General features: G+C 43.3%; 3 protein-coding genes across 6 annotated transcripts; all 3 read right to left on the bottom strand.

Moving 5' to 3' along the window:
* Positions 1–253: 253 nt before the first annotated feature.
* On the bottom strand, positions 254–2745 carry LOC120664414 (RNA-binding protein 48-like). 2 transcript variants are annotated; one of them, XM_039944686.1, is made up of 8 exons: positions 2538–2745; positions 2384–2467; positions 2218–2298; positions 1476–1615; positions 1301–1391; positions 1058–1127; positions 680–749; positions 254–598 (listed from the first exon to the last, which is right to left on the bottom strand). In XM_039944686.1, exons 1-7 carry the CDS (start codon positions 2597–2599, stop codon positions 726–728), a joined length of 552 nt encoding a protein of 183 aa, XP_039800620.1. In that variant the 5' UTR covers positions 2600–2745; the 3' UTR covers positions 254–598; positions 680–725. The 2 variants fall into 2 exon arrangements, with proteins under 2 accessions (XP_039800620.1, XP_039799902.1); XM_039943968.1 differs by having other exon boundaries at positions 680–742; positions 2538–2742.
* A 373-nt stretch (positions 2746–3118) lies between these two features.
* Positions 3119–6631, bottom strand: LOC120662987. 2 transcript variants are annotated; one of them, XM_039942883.1, is made up of 9 exons: positions 6085–6631; positions 5929–5995; positions 5735–5812; positions 4963–5015; positions 4566–4649; positions 4408–4460; positions 4259–4323; positions 4124–4182; positions 3119–3578 (listed from the first exon to the last, which is right to left on the bottom strand). In XM_039942883.1, the coding sequence occupies exons 1-9, from the start codon at positions 6562–6564 to the stop codon at positions 3489–3491; spliced, it is 1029 nt and encodes a 342-aa protein (XP_039798817.1). In that variant the 5' UTR covers positions 6565–6631; the 3' UTR covers positions 3119–3488. The 2 variants fall into 2 exon arrangements, with proteins under 2 accessions (XP_039798817.1, XP_039798108.1); XM_039942174.1 differs by having other exon boundaries at positions 5735–5809; positions 6085–6627.
* A 65-nt stretch (positions 6632–6696) lies between these two features.
* On the bottom strand, positions 6697–10537 carry LOC120661573 (putative nitric oxide synthase). Of its 2 annotated transcripts, XM_039940807.1 has the most exons (13): positions 10114–10537; positions 9731–9916; positions 9576–9662; positions 9393–9472; positions 9222–9303; positions 9051–9071; positions 8782–8827; positions 8542–8660; positions 8205–8318; positions 8042–8116; positions 7850–7939; positions 7377–7486; positions 6697–7137 (listed from the first exon to the last, which is right to left on the bottom strand). In XM_039940807.1, exons 1-13 carry the CDS (start codon positions 10453–10455, stop codon positions 6891–6893), a joined length of 1599 nt encoding a protein of 532 aa, XP_039796741.1. In that variant the 5' UTR covers positions 10456–10537; the 3' UTR covers positions 6697–6890. The 2 variants fall into 2 exon arrangements, with proteins under 2 accessions (XP_039796741.1, XP_039797467.1); XM_039941533.1 differs by lacking the exon at positions 9576–9662 and having other exon boundaries at positions 10114–10522.
* Positions 10538–15404: the final 4867 nt, after the last annotated feature.

Here is a 15404-nt window from a genome sequence, read left to right as displayed (position 1 = left end):
AGATATAAACCAATTGATAGCCAAATTTTATTGGCATATCTTAATTTTGGTACGGTAAAAATTGATAACAAACCAATCATGCTCTTAAATTTTCAACCAATGGTAAGCAGCACGTTTAATCAGCACAGGACCATTCCAATTTTGAATTGTACGCCAAACAAAAATGTTTGCAAGATGTGAAAGTGGGAAACGACAAGAATGTCTCAACGATGATCTGTCATTGTAAGTTGTAACCAGTGGTGATGCCAATATAGATATGGAAATTATGATGTCATTGAAAAAAACTAGATATTCCATAAGATCGGCATCATACAAATGCTTACATTACAGCTGGAGAAGCCTAAAAGCAACGCATTACTACTGAGTCGCCATTACACTAACCCCATACTAGTACAACACTCCCTTGTAACATAGATGGCTAACAACCCACTAGTAAATGAAATAGAAAATGGACAAACGTAAAAAAAAAGTAACAAATAAGACAAAACTTTCAGTGAGTGTTCTGCGGTTTCAAGTAATATCAAATTCGCCTGCGGCTGTCTACTCTTGGTTTCTTGGATACAGCTGCAGCGTTGGAATTATCACCACCAGATTGTATCTGATATTTTTCAAGGAGCAAACTTTTAGCTATCAGCATAATTATTGAATGCAAATGATAGACTGTAAGGATAGTCTTTACCTTATCAAGCTTCTCTCTGACAAGCTTTACAGTTGCGTTCATCGACTCAGATGGAAAATAATCCTACAAACTAAGTGTATAATTATCCACATATTGGTAAGGTAGCATTAAACTTAAGGAAAGGAAACCACAGCCCACAAAAAGAAAAGGATACTATTGCATATTAGCATAGCAGGATATCCACCAAAGTTACAGGTTGTTCCTTATCATGTACTTTGCTTAATTGGGCTAATCAAAAGATGTTTGTGTTCTAGTATTACATTTACATACCTTAGTTGATCAAAGTTGATTCATTAGCATTATGTAATAGCAAATATGGTCAAACTCCACAAGAAATGACTTCTGGATAATCAGATAAAACATCTTTTTACCATATACCTTGTCAGAGGGCACGTGACTGAAACAAGGATCATCGATATGAGAAGCATGAATTGTCTTTACATACTCCCTGAAGATGAATGAAATTAGTTTTAAAACCACAGTCAAACCAATGGTTATACCCTTGTCTCAGAGAACAGTAAAACTGTAAGGGTTTTAGCCAACCATGTGTTCCAAAATGTCAACAGCGTAATTGGTCAAGAGTTATATTGAAATCAGCAAAACCAATGTATGGATGCTAACCTCTTGTTGGAACTCAGCTGATGCTGATTTCCAGCAGATGATCCCTGAGGTAGAGAATACTGAGAAGTCCCTTCAGGTCTGGCAGCAGATGCTGAAAATGGAAGCAAATATCTCAATTCAAACTACCAGCACAAATAAATTAGTAATGCTCATAATACTTGAACTTGAGCCACACATTTTAATCGGCCAAACACTTCTTTTCTCCTAACTTCCAGTTTCTCCTTGGTATCGAGAAGACTCTCAAAATGAGGAGCATAGGTCACCTGCAGCCGGTTGCCAAGAAACACGGACTCATCGAGCTTCCTCTTTGCAAACCTACAGCATCAGAGCACAAATTTCGTATTTCAAATAGAAACCGTTAACTCTGGACTTTACTGCTAGGAAAGGTGTCAATAGTTCAGCCGATTGGCTTGAGCTTTATCGCTAGCAACTGGGCCAGGTGTGGTGAAGCTAATCAACATTTATGGTTCAAAATGTTCATAGCTACAGCTTCCAGTGAATATGTGGAATTTCTGTGCAGAAAACAAAAGGCAAGCAAGTCGAGTTTAGTGTTTGGGTAAGACACTAAGTATTTTGTAATCTTGAAGCCTGGTGAACAAAGATGAAACACTAAGAATATTGTCCTAAGTTGAACAAAGAAAAAATATTGTCCTGACTTTGACCAAAGATGAAGCATATGTATGCCCAACAGGCTGCAGGCTACATCTTTCGATCATTCTTGTCAATGACAGCAGTTGGTATGTCATCGAAAACATGGGGCAATTTCGTTACCTTGTGATCTTACAGTTGACGAACACGTGAGGTACAATACAATTGATAAGCGTATGATGCAGTATAGGCACTACCGCTAGATCAGCACACTAAATGGGTGGAAAGAGAATGCCAATGGATAGAGATGGTCGTATGAAATCGGTCACCTGGCGTTGCTGACCTGTGAGAACTTGATGAAGAAGACGTCGGTGTAGGGTTCACAATCCTCAGCATCCATGGGCTTGCACCTGAAAGAAACCAAGGGGGAATCAAGCAGGGCCGATTGGAACATCATCCGGGAGCGGGAGGAGAAAGAAAGAAGGCGAGACTGACTCCTCCACTGGGCCGTACGTCCCGAAGAGATTGGCGAGGTCGTCGCCGCATCCGAGTGACGGCACGTTGCGAACGATCAGGTACCTGCGAGATCAGGCAGCAGGGTCACGCGGGGAAGGAAGTAGGTAGGGTTAGGGAGGAATGGTGGCGCTACTTGGACTCGTCGCAGACGGTGTAGACGCGCACGGCGGGCGGCTCGTCTCGGTCGCGCGGCATCTCTCCCCCCGGTGCGGTGATCGGGGAGAAAGGCACAGGGGACGCCCTCAGGGGCTGCAGGCGTTGCGCGGGGGCGGCGGCGCTGCGGGAGCTGGCCGGAGAGGAGGCAGAAGCTTGGCTGCCTAATAAGTCGATCGGTTTATTATCAAAAAAAAAAGTCGAGCGGTTTAGCAAAATTTGTACGAATCAAACTCAACCGTGTAAGATCCCTGTGTTTATTTTCTTCTTCTTTTGAACGGGATGTGTTTATTGTCTACAAATTTAGTAATGACGAACGGCGAAAGGAGGAATTGAATTGTCACTATCGCTCACAATAATCAGAAGGTCAGAAATTCGCATGATTTCAACCCCCCACCCCCACCCAAATAAAAAACAAACACCCCGTTCGGCAAGCTGGAGCTGTGTGAGAGAAAAACACTGTTGCCTGGCTGGTGGCTGGAGCTGGAGTTGTGTGAGAGGGAAATACTGTAGAGGCTGGAGGCTGTCCACCAGCCGAACGGGGTGAAAAACAAAAAGACATTCGAAAGGCAATTAATTCCAAACATTTGATTCCATATCACGGACGGAGCAACAAAGTATTACACCTTTTTCTGTCACATCCACGGGAAATACCATCATCATGCAGGCGCAAAAATGCGTAGAGCCTGCTGATGGCTGTGAACATGTAGATGGCAAAACATCACAAAGTGTTTTCTGTTACAAGGTTTCAATAGTGCTGCTTCCGCAACATTAGGCGGCAACACATTTACTGGTCTGCGCGAGCGACAAAACTTTATTGTTTCCCCCTTCCTCCAAAACCAAGTGGGCAGTATTACATTCGCCATTGACATGGGAATTCTCTTAACAAAAATCTGGTAGAATGGATCCTGGGAACAAACTTGAGGGGCAGTTAGATAGGGACACCGTAATTCACAATCTTTGAGAGGGCAGCATTAAGTACTCGCTTCTCCTTCTTAACCTGAGAAGCTAGGCCAGATATCTGCAAAGCATGAAAAACAATCTCTGCTATAAGTTTAGGTCATCCATCTCTAGGATTCGCACAATTTGTTGCGGAGAGGCATAAAACTAGAATATATAAAAGTACTCAGTACATGAGATGTAAAAGTGATCAGGGATATTCGGTGAAATATAAATTGCTATGTATATATTGACAAGTGCGTATTTCAAAGCCCAAAGGAATTGTTCCATCTTAAATGCAACTTTAGCTGCAACAAATAGCAGCTCATGTAGGTGAAAATAACAAAGACGTGCAATTCTCTACATAAGAGATTATGAGAGGCCCAACAACAATACACATGTCATACATACAAATGGAATATATTTTTTAAGAAATTCATTCTTGTGCACATAATATCGATGCCAGTAGCAACTAGTAAGGCTGCCAAGGAAAGGCTCATTACCCCCATATTTCAGAATACAGAATTAGGAGACAAGTGTCAATAAAAATTCTAAGTGGCTACAAAGAGCCTCACATCAATTCCTATGAAGATCACCCTGTCCAAAGGTACAGGCAGATTTACTAACCTCTGATCGAAATTCAGATGCATGTGCTCTGGGAAGCTGATCAAGAATGTCCTTCAGACCTGACAAGACACAATTCATCAAATGCAAATTCTTACACGGCACAAAACAGTAATAGCTAGAGAAATCCGTGCACACCAACTGCTTGTTTCTCAATATCACTAATCTCGCTCAACTCATGCTGAATGGCACGCCCTTCTTCTCTGACAGAGCAGAAAGTATTCCCATGTTATATTAGAGCAATAAGAAAGGAAATAAATGATAGACGGGTTGAAAGAGTGAGATGCCTGAGTGTATTCCATCCTTTCTGAAATCTTTTCTCAGCGGTTGCTGCTCTATCCTGGATTCCATATGCATAAAACCAGCCATGAATAGCATCAGAAGTTAAAATAGACAAAAAAAATTGTAACAATTGGTTCAATTATCTTCAAATAAAAAAAATTACCATCAGCTTTTGGCTTTCATTGGACACAAGATTCACGGTTTGCCTCATGTGAGTCACTTCAGCTTGTATGCCAGAAAGTAGGGTCTACAATATGGAAACTTATGTTAGACAACAATCTAATTCTTACCATTTATAAGAAAAAAATCTTGCAAGCATCATATTTGATTGTATTTTGACTCCCACTCCCTACATGAACTTCATGAATTCTGTTCAAATTTCTTGTGAAACAACAGGAAAAATGCATCTGAACACTAGAATGTAAATATAAAGCTGCAGTCATAGGTGCATAGACAGTCAACTAGTAAGAGGATGGCAACTTCTATGCAAGATATGAATTCTCTTTGGAAATTGTGGATCTATCAAAGAAGTTGCAAAACAAACTGACATAGAGTCTTACCTCCTTGCTAACAAACATGCGCCGGACTCGTTGGATAAGATAGCCCCTTGGCCCTGCAAGGATTCATACATATTTAATATAGTAGTATAGAAAGACCCAATTTCAGCTTTCTTCAAATAATTTCCACTGAATCAGCAAGTTTACTACATTGGAACTGTGTGCCATGAGATACTAGGAAGCTAAGTATAGGATGGATAGTTTGAACTGGAGTTCACAGCGTTCATAATAGCAGCAGCAGCAACAAAAAAAAATAGTTTTATTAGATTTCATGAAAACAAAATTAAAACCAGAAAACAACATCTGACAGCATATTCTAAGAAGATACAATGCATTTGATTCACTAAGGTTGAAAAAGATTTCAATCAATTAAAAGGAACATAGTAAGGAACCAATCCTAGAGTTCTGAAAGTCTATTCAAGTTATAGAGGCAAAAATTAGAAAAGGACATCCACATCATATCCTAAGAAGATGCAATACATTGATTCACTGAGGTCACAAAACATTTCAATCAATTGCAAGGAATATGGTAATGTATCAATCCTAGAGTTCTGAAAGTTTATTCATGTTATGGAGAGAAAAAAAAGGTTTAGCCTGTGGTGATAACGACTTCAATGTTCTTCAAGTGCAGTGTGCGTCAGTGAGTGTAGAATTCAAATGCAAATGCCAAATTACTTTGTACGTAGCAAATAGAAAATGAACCATCCAATGCAAAAAGTTGAAACCCATTCAATACAGCATCACAAAGAAAAGAAGTTGCACGAAAACATATTACTTTTGAACAGCACAATCCCTGCAAGGGTTGCGGAGCCTGCAGCAATGCCCGGATGAGTTATCGCCATGACAACGCCTTCTGCAACCAGTACTACACATTCAATGCTTGAAGAAAAAGGAAAAGAATAGCATAATTTCACCAACAAAGAAGAATCACCATCAAATAAATGTACGATCTTTGTGGCAAAATGGTACCTTTGATCTTGCCAAACACCATCTGTTCGTGAATGGAGTACTCCTTATTTACCCATTCCAATTCCTCCTGCCAACAGTATAGTATAAGGCTTGAGCTTTGCTAGTTTGTGCCTAGATCGAAGCGAGGGGAATGTGCCAAATCAAGAGGGCCCCCACCTTTGCGATGAGGGTGAGGTCGGAGGCGGCCGCGTAGGCGGAGGACGCGGCCGTGGACGAAGCGGAAGCCGCCGCGGAGGCGGATGAGGTGGCTAAGGTGGTGGCGGAGGCTAGGGCAGCCTTGGCGGCTTCGGCCTTCCCGGTGCCGAAGGTCTCGGCCCAGCGGGTGAAGTCCGCGGCCGCGGCCGCGGCGGAGGCGGCAGAGGAGGCGACCATGGAGGATATGGAGCCGTTCTCCGGCTGTGCAGGCGGCGGGGAAGGCGGGGGCGGCGAGTCGCCGGAGCTGGAGGGCGCGTCGGCCATGACGGTGCGGCGTTTGTGCGTCGGACGGATCCAATGGACCAACGAGGAGGAATAAGGAGAAAGGTTGGTGCAATGCTTGAAATACGCTTCCTGTTGGCTTCTTGTGTGGCCGAATGCAGCCCTTGTTGGCTTCTTGTTGAAATTTATTCTCTTTTTTCCCCCTCTTCTCGCTATCATATTGCTAACAATAACTTAGCTCTTGGGATTTATCATATAATAATAAAACATAGCTCTTGGTCTGTCAACTTTGTGAACTTTTTGGAAAATTGTTGGACCATATTAGTCTCTCTCTCTCCCTCCCTCCCTCCCTCCACGTATGAAGATCCACATCATTATTTCACCAATGTCAAATGTAACCTGAATACTAAATATCCATTGTTGTTTTTACTAGTTTATCCTAACATCACATGAGAGCATAACTTTTTACTGAATTTGGACTACACAAAATTGTACTAGTAGCGTACTCAAGATACAACTACAAGAAGAGGGAAGGGGGAGCAGTATCAGTAATGCCATTTAGGTCTTAATTCCTCTTCTTGCTCTGTCAGCTCCTGATACCGGTACCATTGCGATGCTGCTTTACCGACAGGCAATGGGGGACGGACGAAGACCTCAACTGGTTTGGGTACATGAACTATCAGGTGCAGCTCACCATCGACATTGCCATTGCTATCCGTGCTGTTTGATGGCACACCTAATGGCTCCACAGAAATCCACCCGAGCCCAGAGATCGATATGTCACAAGCAGGTCTGCATAAGACGTTTTCAAGATCAGGTCCTTCAGCTCAGCAATCACTGAACCAGTTTCTAAAATAGTATTGTACAAGAAAGCAATCCTTCCTAGTTTTATTGTTATCTGGAGAAGATATTCACCCATCTTTGCAGTGAAAGAAGAAAGCTAAGCTGCCAATATGCTACTGATGTCGTACTTTTGACCATAAATGAGTGATGGGTATAGCTATGGCTTCACTATTAATTGAAAACGTTACCTATCAAGTTCTTCATATTTTATCTTCAACTCGCGAACACCCTGCAGCCCCGCCCATCCTTCAGCTCTCTCCGTGCCAGTTGGGGGAGTCAGTGTCACTCCAACTTCAGTCTGAAAAGTGAAAAGGACAACAGGGTCAGAATTAAAAGCATGCGTTGTTTCAGATGAGCCTCAATTTTATTTTATTTTTGGATAAGTAGATGAGAGTCAACTTGACACACGAATAGAAATTTCATGTGTACACCAAAGGGGGTAGCATGATAGGCATGTCGACATGGGACATGGCAGAAACGTGAATACAGTTTTCAATTTTGCAAGGACAGGATTCAGGACTGTGATCAGAAAGAGGGGAAGAAGAATGGGAGGATAAGTAGAACAGCAGGATGAGATGGAGGACGAAGTCTCTCTTTCAAGTATAAGAAAATTTAACTGGTATTAAACAATGAACTGCCATAACAATTAGCATATGCATACCTTGTAAAATTGATCTGCTTCTGTGGTTGGGACTACGTTAACCTTTAGCTTCTTGGGTCCATAGAATGTCAGTCGTGTGCGTGGAAGAGCCTATGTCGTCATCAATTGTCAGTTACAACTTCCAAGACGCAAGGGATAATTAGAACATGATAAGAAGAAATCTCAAAGATGAAGTGGAGCTTGTTTATGTACCTTGACAACATCAACGCGGACAAGTCCAGCCCAGAATAAAGAATTCCCACTCAATTCAACATCTGTATCATTAGCCTGAACATAACATCATGTTCTGAAGAAAAAGATTAGTGTGAAAGTTTCGAGAAAGGAGGGCGTGTTCCAGGAGATGAAATATACATACAGGAAAACATTGCCCCTTTAGACGACTCTGGGGTGCGAGGGAAGGCAGATCATCAGCATGAATAACTGCTGCTTGCCTATGGTGAAGATGAACACCAGGTGTATCATATAATTTCTGTTGTGCAAAGATTCAGGGATTTGTCAGTAGACTTCTAACTGGATCTCTAAGTAGAAGATTAAAAAAATCAGGATGCAAATCAGAGATACAGTTATATTAGTTACCGAAAGAAATATTGGTTTAGGAATGGTCAGTTAGCACAAGATATTAAATTTATTGTCCGTACAGCTATATATTCACATATGTTCTAAGAAAATGAAAAGACCAAACAGGGTCATACCCCTCCTCCTAAGAATGCTTCAATTTCAATAGGGCCAAGGGTGGTTCCAGGAACAGCAGACTGTATTGGCTTGTATTTTTGAGCTGCAGCTGCCACCGGATCCTTATGTGCCATTGTTCCTAGAACAGCAGAATCTCCAACGATTAGCATGTCAATGAAAAAATTAAGCAACATTATTAACGTATGGTAAGAGCTACATAAATGGATACGAAACAAATATCAATGATAGGAAAGGCATACTTAGCAAAGCACTGATAAATGCAGACTTCCCAACATTGGCGGAACCCTGCAATAGAGTATAATATAGGTCAAATGAAACTACGGCGGCCAACAACAGAAATATCACTTGTATCTTCAAAGTTATATTGCCTGAATTAATGACATTAAGTTTCCGTAAATGGCAGAAACCACATACAACACAGTAGAAAAAATCTCCTAACAGAATGTGCACACTAATTTTTCCCGCCACCTAAAAACACAAAACAAAAATGGAAGTGAGGAGCGCTTACCAGTATATATACATCTCGGCCCTAATACAAAAAGAAAAATCAGTCAGGATTGTGAAATGTAGAACAAGCAAGGGAAGTAGAGATGTTCATGATTGGACATGATAATTCGAGTATGGCCTAGAAGTGGGTAATCTAATTGCAATAACCAGAAATAGAAGAAGAGACGCTGACCTTCTTTTCCTGCTGAATCTCTGATATAACCCCTGTGATGCCGACCAATGACTTTGAGCTTGTCAAATGGACACTAAGGACGCTGCACATACCAAAGTAACAGATGCAAATTTATATCGGCAAAAGCATCCGATGAAAGTACTGTGTAAGGAGGATGGAGAAGGCTCCTACTTAAGCTTCTTCTTGACAACTGACTCTACAACCCAATCACCTACGCAGTTCAAATCAGTGTCTCTAGGGAGGAGATCAACCTACAAAGGAAGTAGCTTTGGTTGACTGACTGGCAACAGAACAGAAGTGGTATCCAAATCCAGAAAGGAAAAAAAAAGGAAGACGAGGGGATAAAACAAGCACCTTGGTTATGACAAGAATAATAGGATTAGCACCAGCGAAATCACGTACTCGTGTCAGGAAACTCCCATTGAAGTCAACGATGTCGACCTGAATGAAAGACATAATGAATGAGCAGAAAAAAGAAAAGCAAGCAATCCACGGAACAAGTGGTTTACCAGTTTGACTATCAAGGCTTTCTCGTGGCGGAGGTAGGAAAGCTTGTCCCTAAGCTCTTCCGCTGAGACAAATTGCTTGCCCCCTGGATAACCGCCGTGGCCACCGACAGCAGTGACCATATGGCCATGAGACAGCAGCTTGCATCTTGCGCAGAGAACGGTTCTTAGTTGATGGTGCCTCTTTTTCTGAAATAGTCGTATGGTGGTGTTAAGTGAAGTGAAATTCATCTAGGATCATTTATGTCACTGTGTGGGCAGGCAGGCAGGCAGGCCTAGAATGAATGTGATGCTGAATAATATTCAGAAGCATCTCTTGCGAGTTGTGAGTAATTTGCAGGATTGGCGTGAGGCTGGCGAAGAAAAAAGGCAATAAGCATAGGTACCAGGTGGTAGGTGGCGGGGTCGACGTATCCCGGCGCGGCCTCCTCCGCCGTGTGCAGCGGCGCGCCGCAGCCGTAGCAGGAAGGGAGGCCGGACGGCTTGCTTGCCAGGGCCCGGCGTTTGTCTTTGCGGCGCTGGCGCCTCTGGGCGTCGTCGGGCGCGAGGACGCGCGCGGCGGCGTCGGTGGCGAGGTGGCGGTCGAGGAAGCGGTCCCCGCGAGTGGGCGCGGCGGGCCCGGCCCCCGCGGCGTCGGGCGGACGGGAGGGGAGCGCGCGGGCGCGGTGGAGGGCGAGGGGTGGCTGGGTTTTGGGGAAGGAGAGGAAGGGGAGGTGCGGCGACGCCATGAAGTCACTCGCCGGCGGAGCAGAGCCGCAGCAGAGGCAGAGCTATCCTATCTTCTTCTTGCTCTTCCTTTTTTTTGTCCACCAAACAGAAAGAAAAAAAGGCAAAAAGGCCCAGAACATGCATGCTTGAGCCCAGCTGCTGCAACACATTTTATTATTTTATTTTGGGCCACCGACGCAAAAATCCAATGAATCTGGCGGCCCGTGGTCCAGGTCCACCACCATTGCCATGCATTGCAATTGCATATTGGATCCACAAATATCGGATGGTCCATCCGTCCGTGCGTGATGCAGATGAAGGCTCAATTCCTACTAGTACTAGTAGTGGTAGTACATTACAGGGAGCTAGGTGCCTGCTGATAAGTGATAACTACCTGCCGCTCATCAAAAGCTAAGCAAGGAAACGAGTACTATATATATATACACACCGAGGTTATTAGAGTATCTCCAGCAGATTGTTTATCCTCACGCTCTATATATTTTCTCTCTCGATTATTAATGATACTTTTTTGCATTTTTAATATCAAGTGTTGTAGCATATTACTCAAAGTATAGGGTGGGTGGAAGAACTTTCTACATTTGTGCAAGAGGGAGGTGTGTTTTGACGATTGCTAAAAGATTTTTAATTTTTTTGTGTTGGTGATGGAATTAGTAATTTGCTGGAGCACCTTCCGTTATCAAAAGAATATAAATTTTAATATTAGGGAGAGTTATAGTTAATCGGCTCCAGATGCTCTTAGCTCCGAAGGTGAATTCATGTGTCACGGGCAATTGGGCACGCCATATTGCCATTGCCATGAAGAAGAGACGATAGCAGCTAGTAGTTAGGTAGGTGGCATCGTTGATTGACGAGGATGGTGACTGGCCGGCCTGGGTAGGGAGGGACCGAACCGGACTGGATTGGACTGGCCCACCACCGTAGAGGCGGCGTTGTAGTATGCATGTTTGATTTCTTGTTGCGTATTTGCAGTCCTGTCGTATCAAATATTTTGATGCCAATTAAATAGATTAAACATAAATTATAAAACTAACTGCATAAGTCTAGGTCTTATTGTATTCACTAGATGAATCTATTAAACCTAATTAATTTATGGTTAGCGTATGTTTACTGTAGCAACATATGGATTAACTATAAGCTAATTAGATTTAATAGATTCATCTGGCGAAAAAGTCTAAAAGTTACAGAATTTGTGCATTGTGCAATGCTAATAACAAGAACAGGAACCGTAGTAGTACTGGGGTAGCAGTAGTAGTAGTGCGAGCCTAACTAGCTATGCATGCAGCAGATGAGGAATGCGGTGGTAGTTGCGCAGAATCGGCGGGCATCCGAGGCCACCGGCGGCTACCGTACGTGGTGTGTACTACCCGCTGCATCTGCATGGCATAGTCCGTCCTGGGGTGGGACAGATGGTCGCCCCGCCAATCATGCACGCATTGTCGATGGATCACTGTCGACCTTAGCTTGTTCCAACAACTAACAAGGCAAAGCCAATAACACGGTCAACTGTGCCTTGTGCCACGGCCACGGCCAGGTACTAGTGTAGTGTACTCACTGCTAGGACTAGCCGATATCAAAAAAAAACTGCTAGGACTAGCCAACAAGTGAAGGCGGTAGGTATATTTGGGCTGGGCCAAGTCAGTAACATACCAATGCAATGGTCTTTTAACTTTTTTTTGCATGCACAATACTATACTGTAGAGTACGAGTAGTATGCATTTGCATGCATGACTGAAGAGGACTTCTTTTTAGAAGCAGCAGCAGGCCAGCGGTGGTAGCACTGCACGGCGTCCGTCGGTCCGGTCCGGTCCGGTGCTGTGCATGCTGTGCTGCTGGCAAATGCCTGCCGCCGGTCTTGTCGATGAGGTGAGGTGACCCACGTAGGCATGCATCCTCTCTTCTTTCTTTCTTTTTTGGTTCGTCCCCCAGACACAGACGTCGGGCCGGGCAGGACATGGCCGGCAGCCGAGGACATGGAGGGCATCAGCCTCAGGTACGGCGGTCAACCTGTTTGTCCAATCAAGAAGTGACACGTCGCCACTCAACAGGCCCCAACTGCAACTGCAGAGCACCACAGTGCGGCTACGACTCTGCCCTCCCTGCCGTCTATCGATCGAAATGGATGGATGGATGGACAGGGCTACAGCGCTACACCATACGGTACAGTCGAGATGATAAGGTAGGGTACGGTAGGCGTATGCCTCCCTTTTTACCGTTACCCCCCGGCTGACCCAAATATTATTATATCCGGAGCTAAAGTTTACTGGCTCTGTTTTCTTTTGAAAAGCAAAGTTTAGTCCTATTATATCAGGTATTCGAATAGGTGTGTTTAGTTTGGAGACTACGTGAGGATGGGATGAACCCGTCCCTGTTTTTTAGGTTGGGTTGGTTCCATTTGATGTTTGATTAAGAGATTGAGGTTGCCTCTAGTATTCTGTTTTTTTTGCAAGAATATGGACGGGTTATGGTAGCTCGATTAATACCGTTAGCAAGTCATCATACTACGAAACCCACATGTCATTCACTCTACTCACCTTCTTCCTCTTTCCTCCCCGCTCCATGCTGACCTCTCGCTCGCCTCTCCCCGGCCTGCTGCTTGCCCGCACGGCGCCGCTCCGCCCTCCTCCGTGCGGAGCTCGATCGGCGCCGCTCGTCCCTCCTCCGGACGGAGCTCCGCCAACGCCGCTCCTCCATCCTCCGTGCGAAGCCCGCCCTTGCGCCGCCCTCTCTTTCATGCTCATGGAAGACGATGCCGTTCAAGTGGGTCGGGGTGGTCCGCTCGATTTGGAGGCCGAGGGAGCACTCCAACCCTGCATCATGAACCCAACCAACCTAGCCTCCAATACCAAAACCTCCGAAAATGGGTTCGATCCAATCCAACCCACTTGCTTTGATCCAATCCAACCTACTTCAACTCTTTGAACCAAACACATGCTAATAGAAGAAGGATCAAATATTAGCTAATATGAAACTAATCTTATATTTCTTCAAAAAAACTAATTGTATAAACCTAAAGCAAATTCACAAGAGGGATCTATTAAATCTAGTTAATACATAAATATTTAATGTAGCACCCTATTGTCAAATTATAGACTAATTAAGTTTAATAGATTCATTTCACCAATTAGTAGGGTTATATAATTAATTTTATCACTAATCTTTATTTAATACTTTCTAATAAATATTCGATAGGGCTAAATGGAACCAAACACCCTCTGCGAGGGCTCATATATGTTCTCGTACATTAGTGATTTCATAATTGTAAAGCCTTTCAAAAGGCTATCTTCAAAATGGCTTCACCATCAGAGCTATGAAAAAGCCACAAAACGATTTTGCCTACGTGATTGAAGCAAAAAGTTGCACCTTTTTTTTAGTTTTGCCTTTAACTATTGTGATCCTCGACTTCGATGACTAACCATTTTGCTAAAAATATTTTAAAATAGCTTCAACTCCACTAAATAAAGCTCCTTCGATAGAGAAACCCAGGCCGGAGCTATCTAAGGGTGCCGTAGTCACGCCAAACTGGCTCAAGCAGCTCAATTAGCTCGTAATAATAAACTAGTGATTAGCTGCAATTCCCGATGCACGAGTAAGAAAAGTCTTGCTTCTCCCCACACGTGCAGGGCACGTGTGTGGCGGTGCCATGCCGGCCGGTACCACGGGCGAGCTGACGTCACCGTCACCGTCTCTTTTCTTTTCATTTTTCTTTTGCTCTTTGCCTTTTCTAGACAGGTCCTTTTCTCCTGCAATCCACCCCACCCCACACTTTGTTTTCGTTTACACCAACGAAGAAGAAGAAGAAGAATGCAGCGTACATCGCACAGCCTCAGCAGGAGATGAGGACGGACATTCTTATTCTTGGCATGGTCAAAACCCATTTCTGGTTTGTGGGGTGTTCTTTGTTACTAGCTTTGGCTATACAAGCTTTGTTAGAGCATCTCCAAGAGTCTATGTAAAATAAGTTAACTGGCTAAAAATAGTAAAAGTAACATAAAAATTGGATCCAACATTATCTTCAAAATCCCTTCCTACTAACTTCTTATCGACAAAAGCTATAGTTTCCTCTCCTTTTTCCCATTGGCATTATCCATTTTTTAAGGAAATCTACGCAAGCCTAGAGTTTTCTGAACTTTATTGAAAAATTGAAGACAGATTTACAAGGAGCACAGGAGGCTCGGAATAAGGAAAAAAAAAGGAGAGATAGCCTACAGCTATTTCACATTGCATGGAAATTTTTTTCTAGAAGCTACTAACTCCAACCTACATCCATTTGCATTATCTATGTGCATAAAGATAATTTTTTTATTACGCAGTACAACTCAGACACTAATAATGTACGCACACTTACCCCTATATATACATGTATGCAAATTCTACCTTATGAATATCTTTCAAGACTAAGACGACAAATTTTTAAAATTGACAAAGTCACCATAGATGTCTCGTTATTTGTGTACTAAGTCGTCTGTATAGAGTACTTGGAATTGAATGAGGAATTTCTGCCGTCCCAGCTAGCCACGCCAATTCCTTGGCTACCTAAGTTTTTGGTTGAGGTAACGGGTGCGCGCGTTTCGGTCCAAGTTGGCACGCAGGTCTCGTCAATTGTTGCTGCCTGCTCATCCAAATGGACCGGAGGTAAAGGAGAGTCAATGCCAAAATTTGGAAGGGCAAGCCACGGCATCATCAATCAATCCAAACATATCGTACAACCACCAACAAGGGAGATTTATTTGAGGTCAAACACCTTCACGGCTAACATAAAAAATAAGTGATAATTATAAGATCTATCGAATGTACTGTTTGGACTTTGAACTCCAACACCTTTTCGGATTGAAAGGCCTATTATATATTTTGTCCTTTGTTCCTGTGATGGTTTTCCCTACTACCAGAAACCTTGCTTGTCTATGAGGAAGTTAAAAAATAATCGTTACAGATATCTTGTTTTGGATAT

The sequence above is a fragment of the Panicum virgatum genome, chromosome 1K, assembly GCF_016808335.1.
Source record: "Panicum virgatum strain AP13 chromosome 1K, P.virgatum_v5, whole genome shotgun sequence".
NCBI lineage: Eukaryota > Viridiplantae > Streptophyta > Magnoliopsida > Poales > Poaceae > Panicum > Panicum virgatum.
Note: the sequence above shows the minus strand (reverse complement) of the source record. Positions and strands in the feature narration are given on the sequence as shown.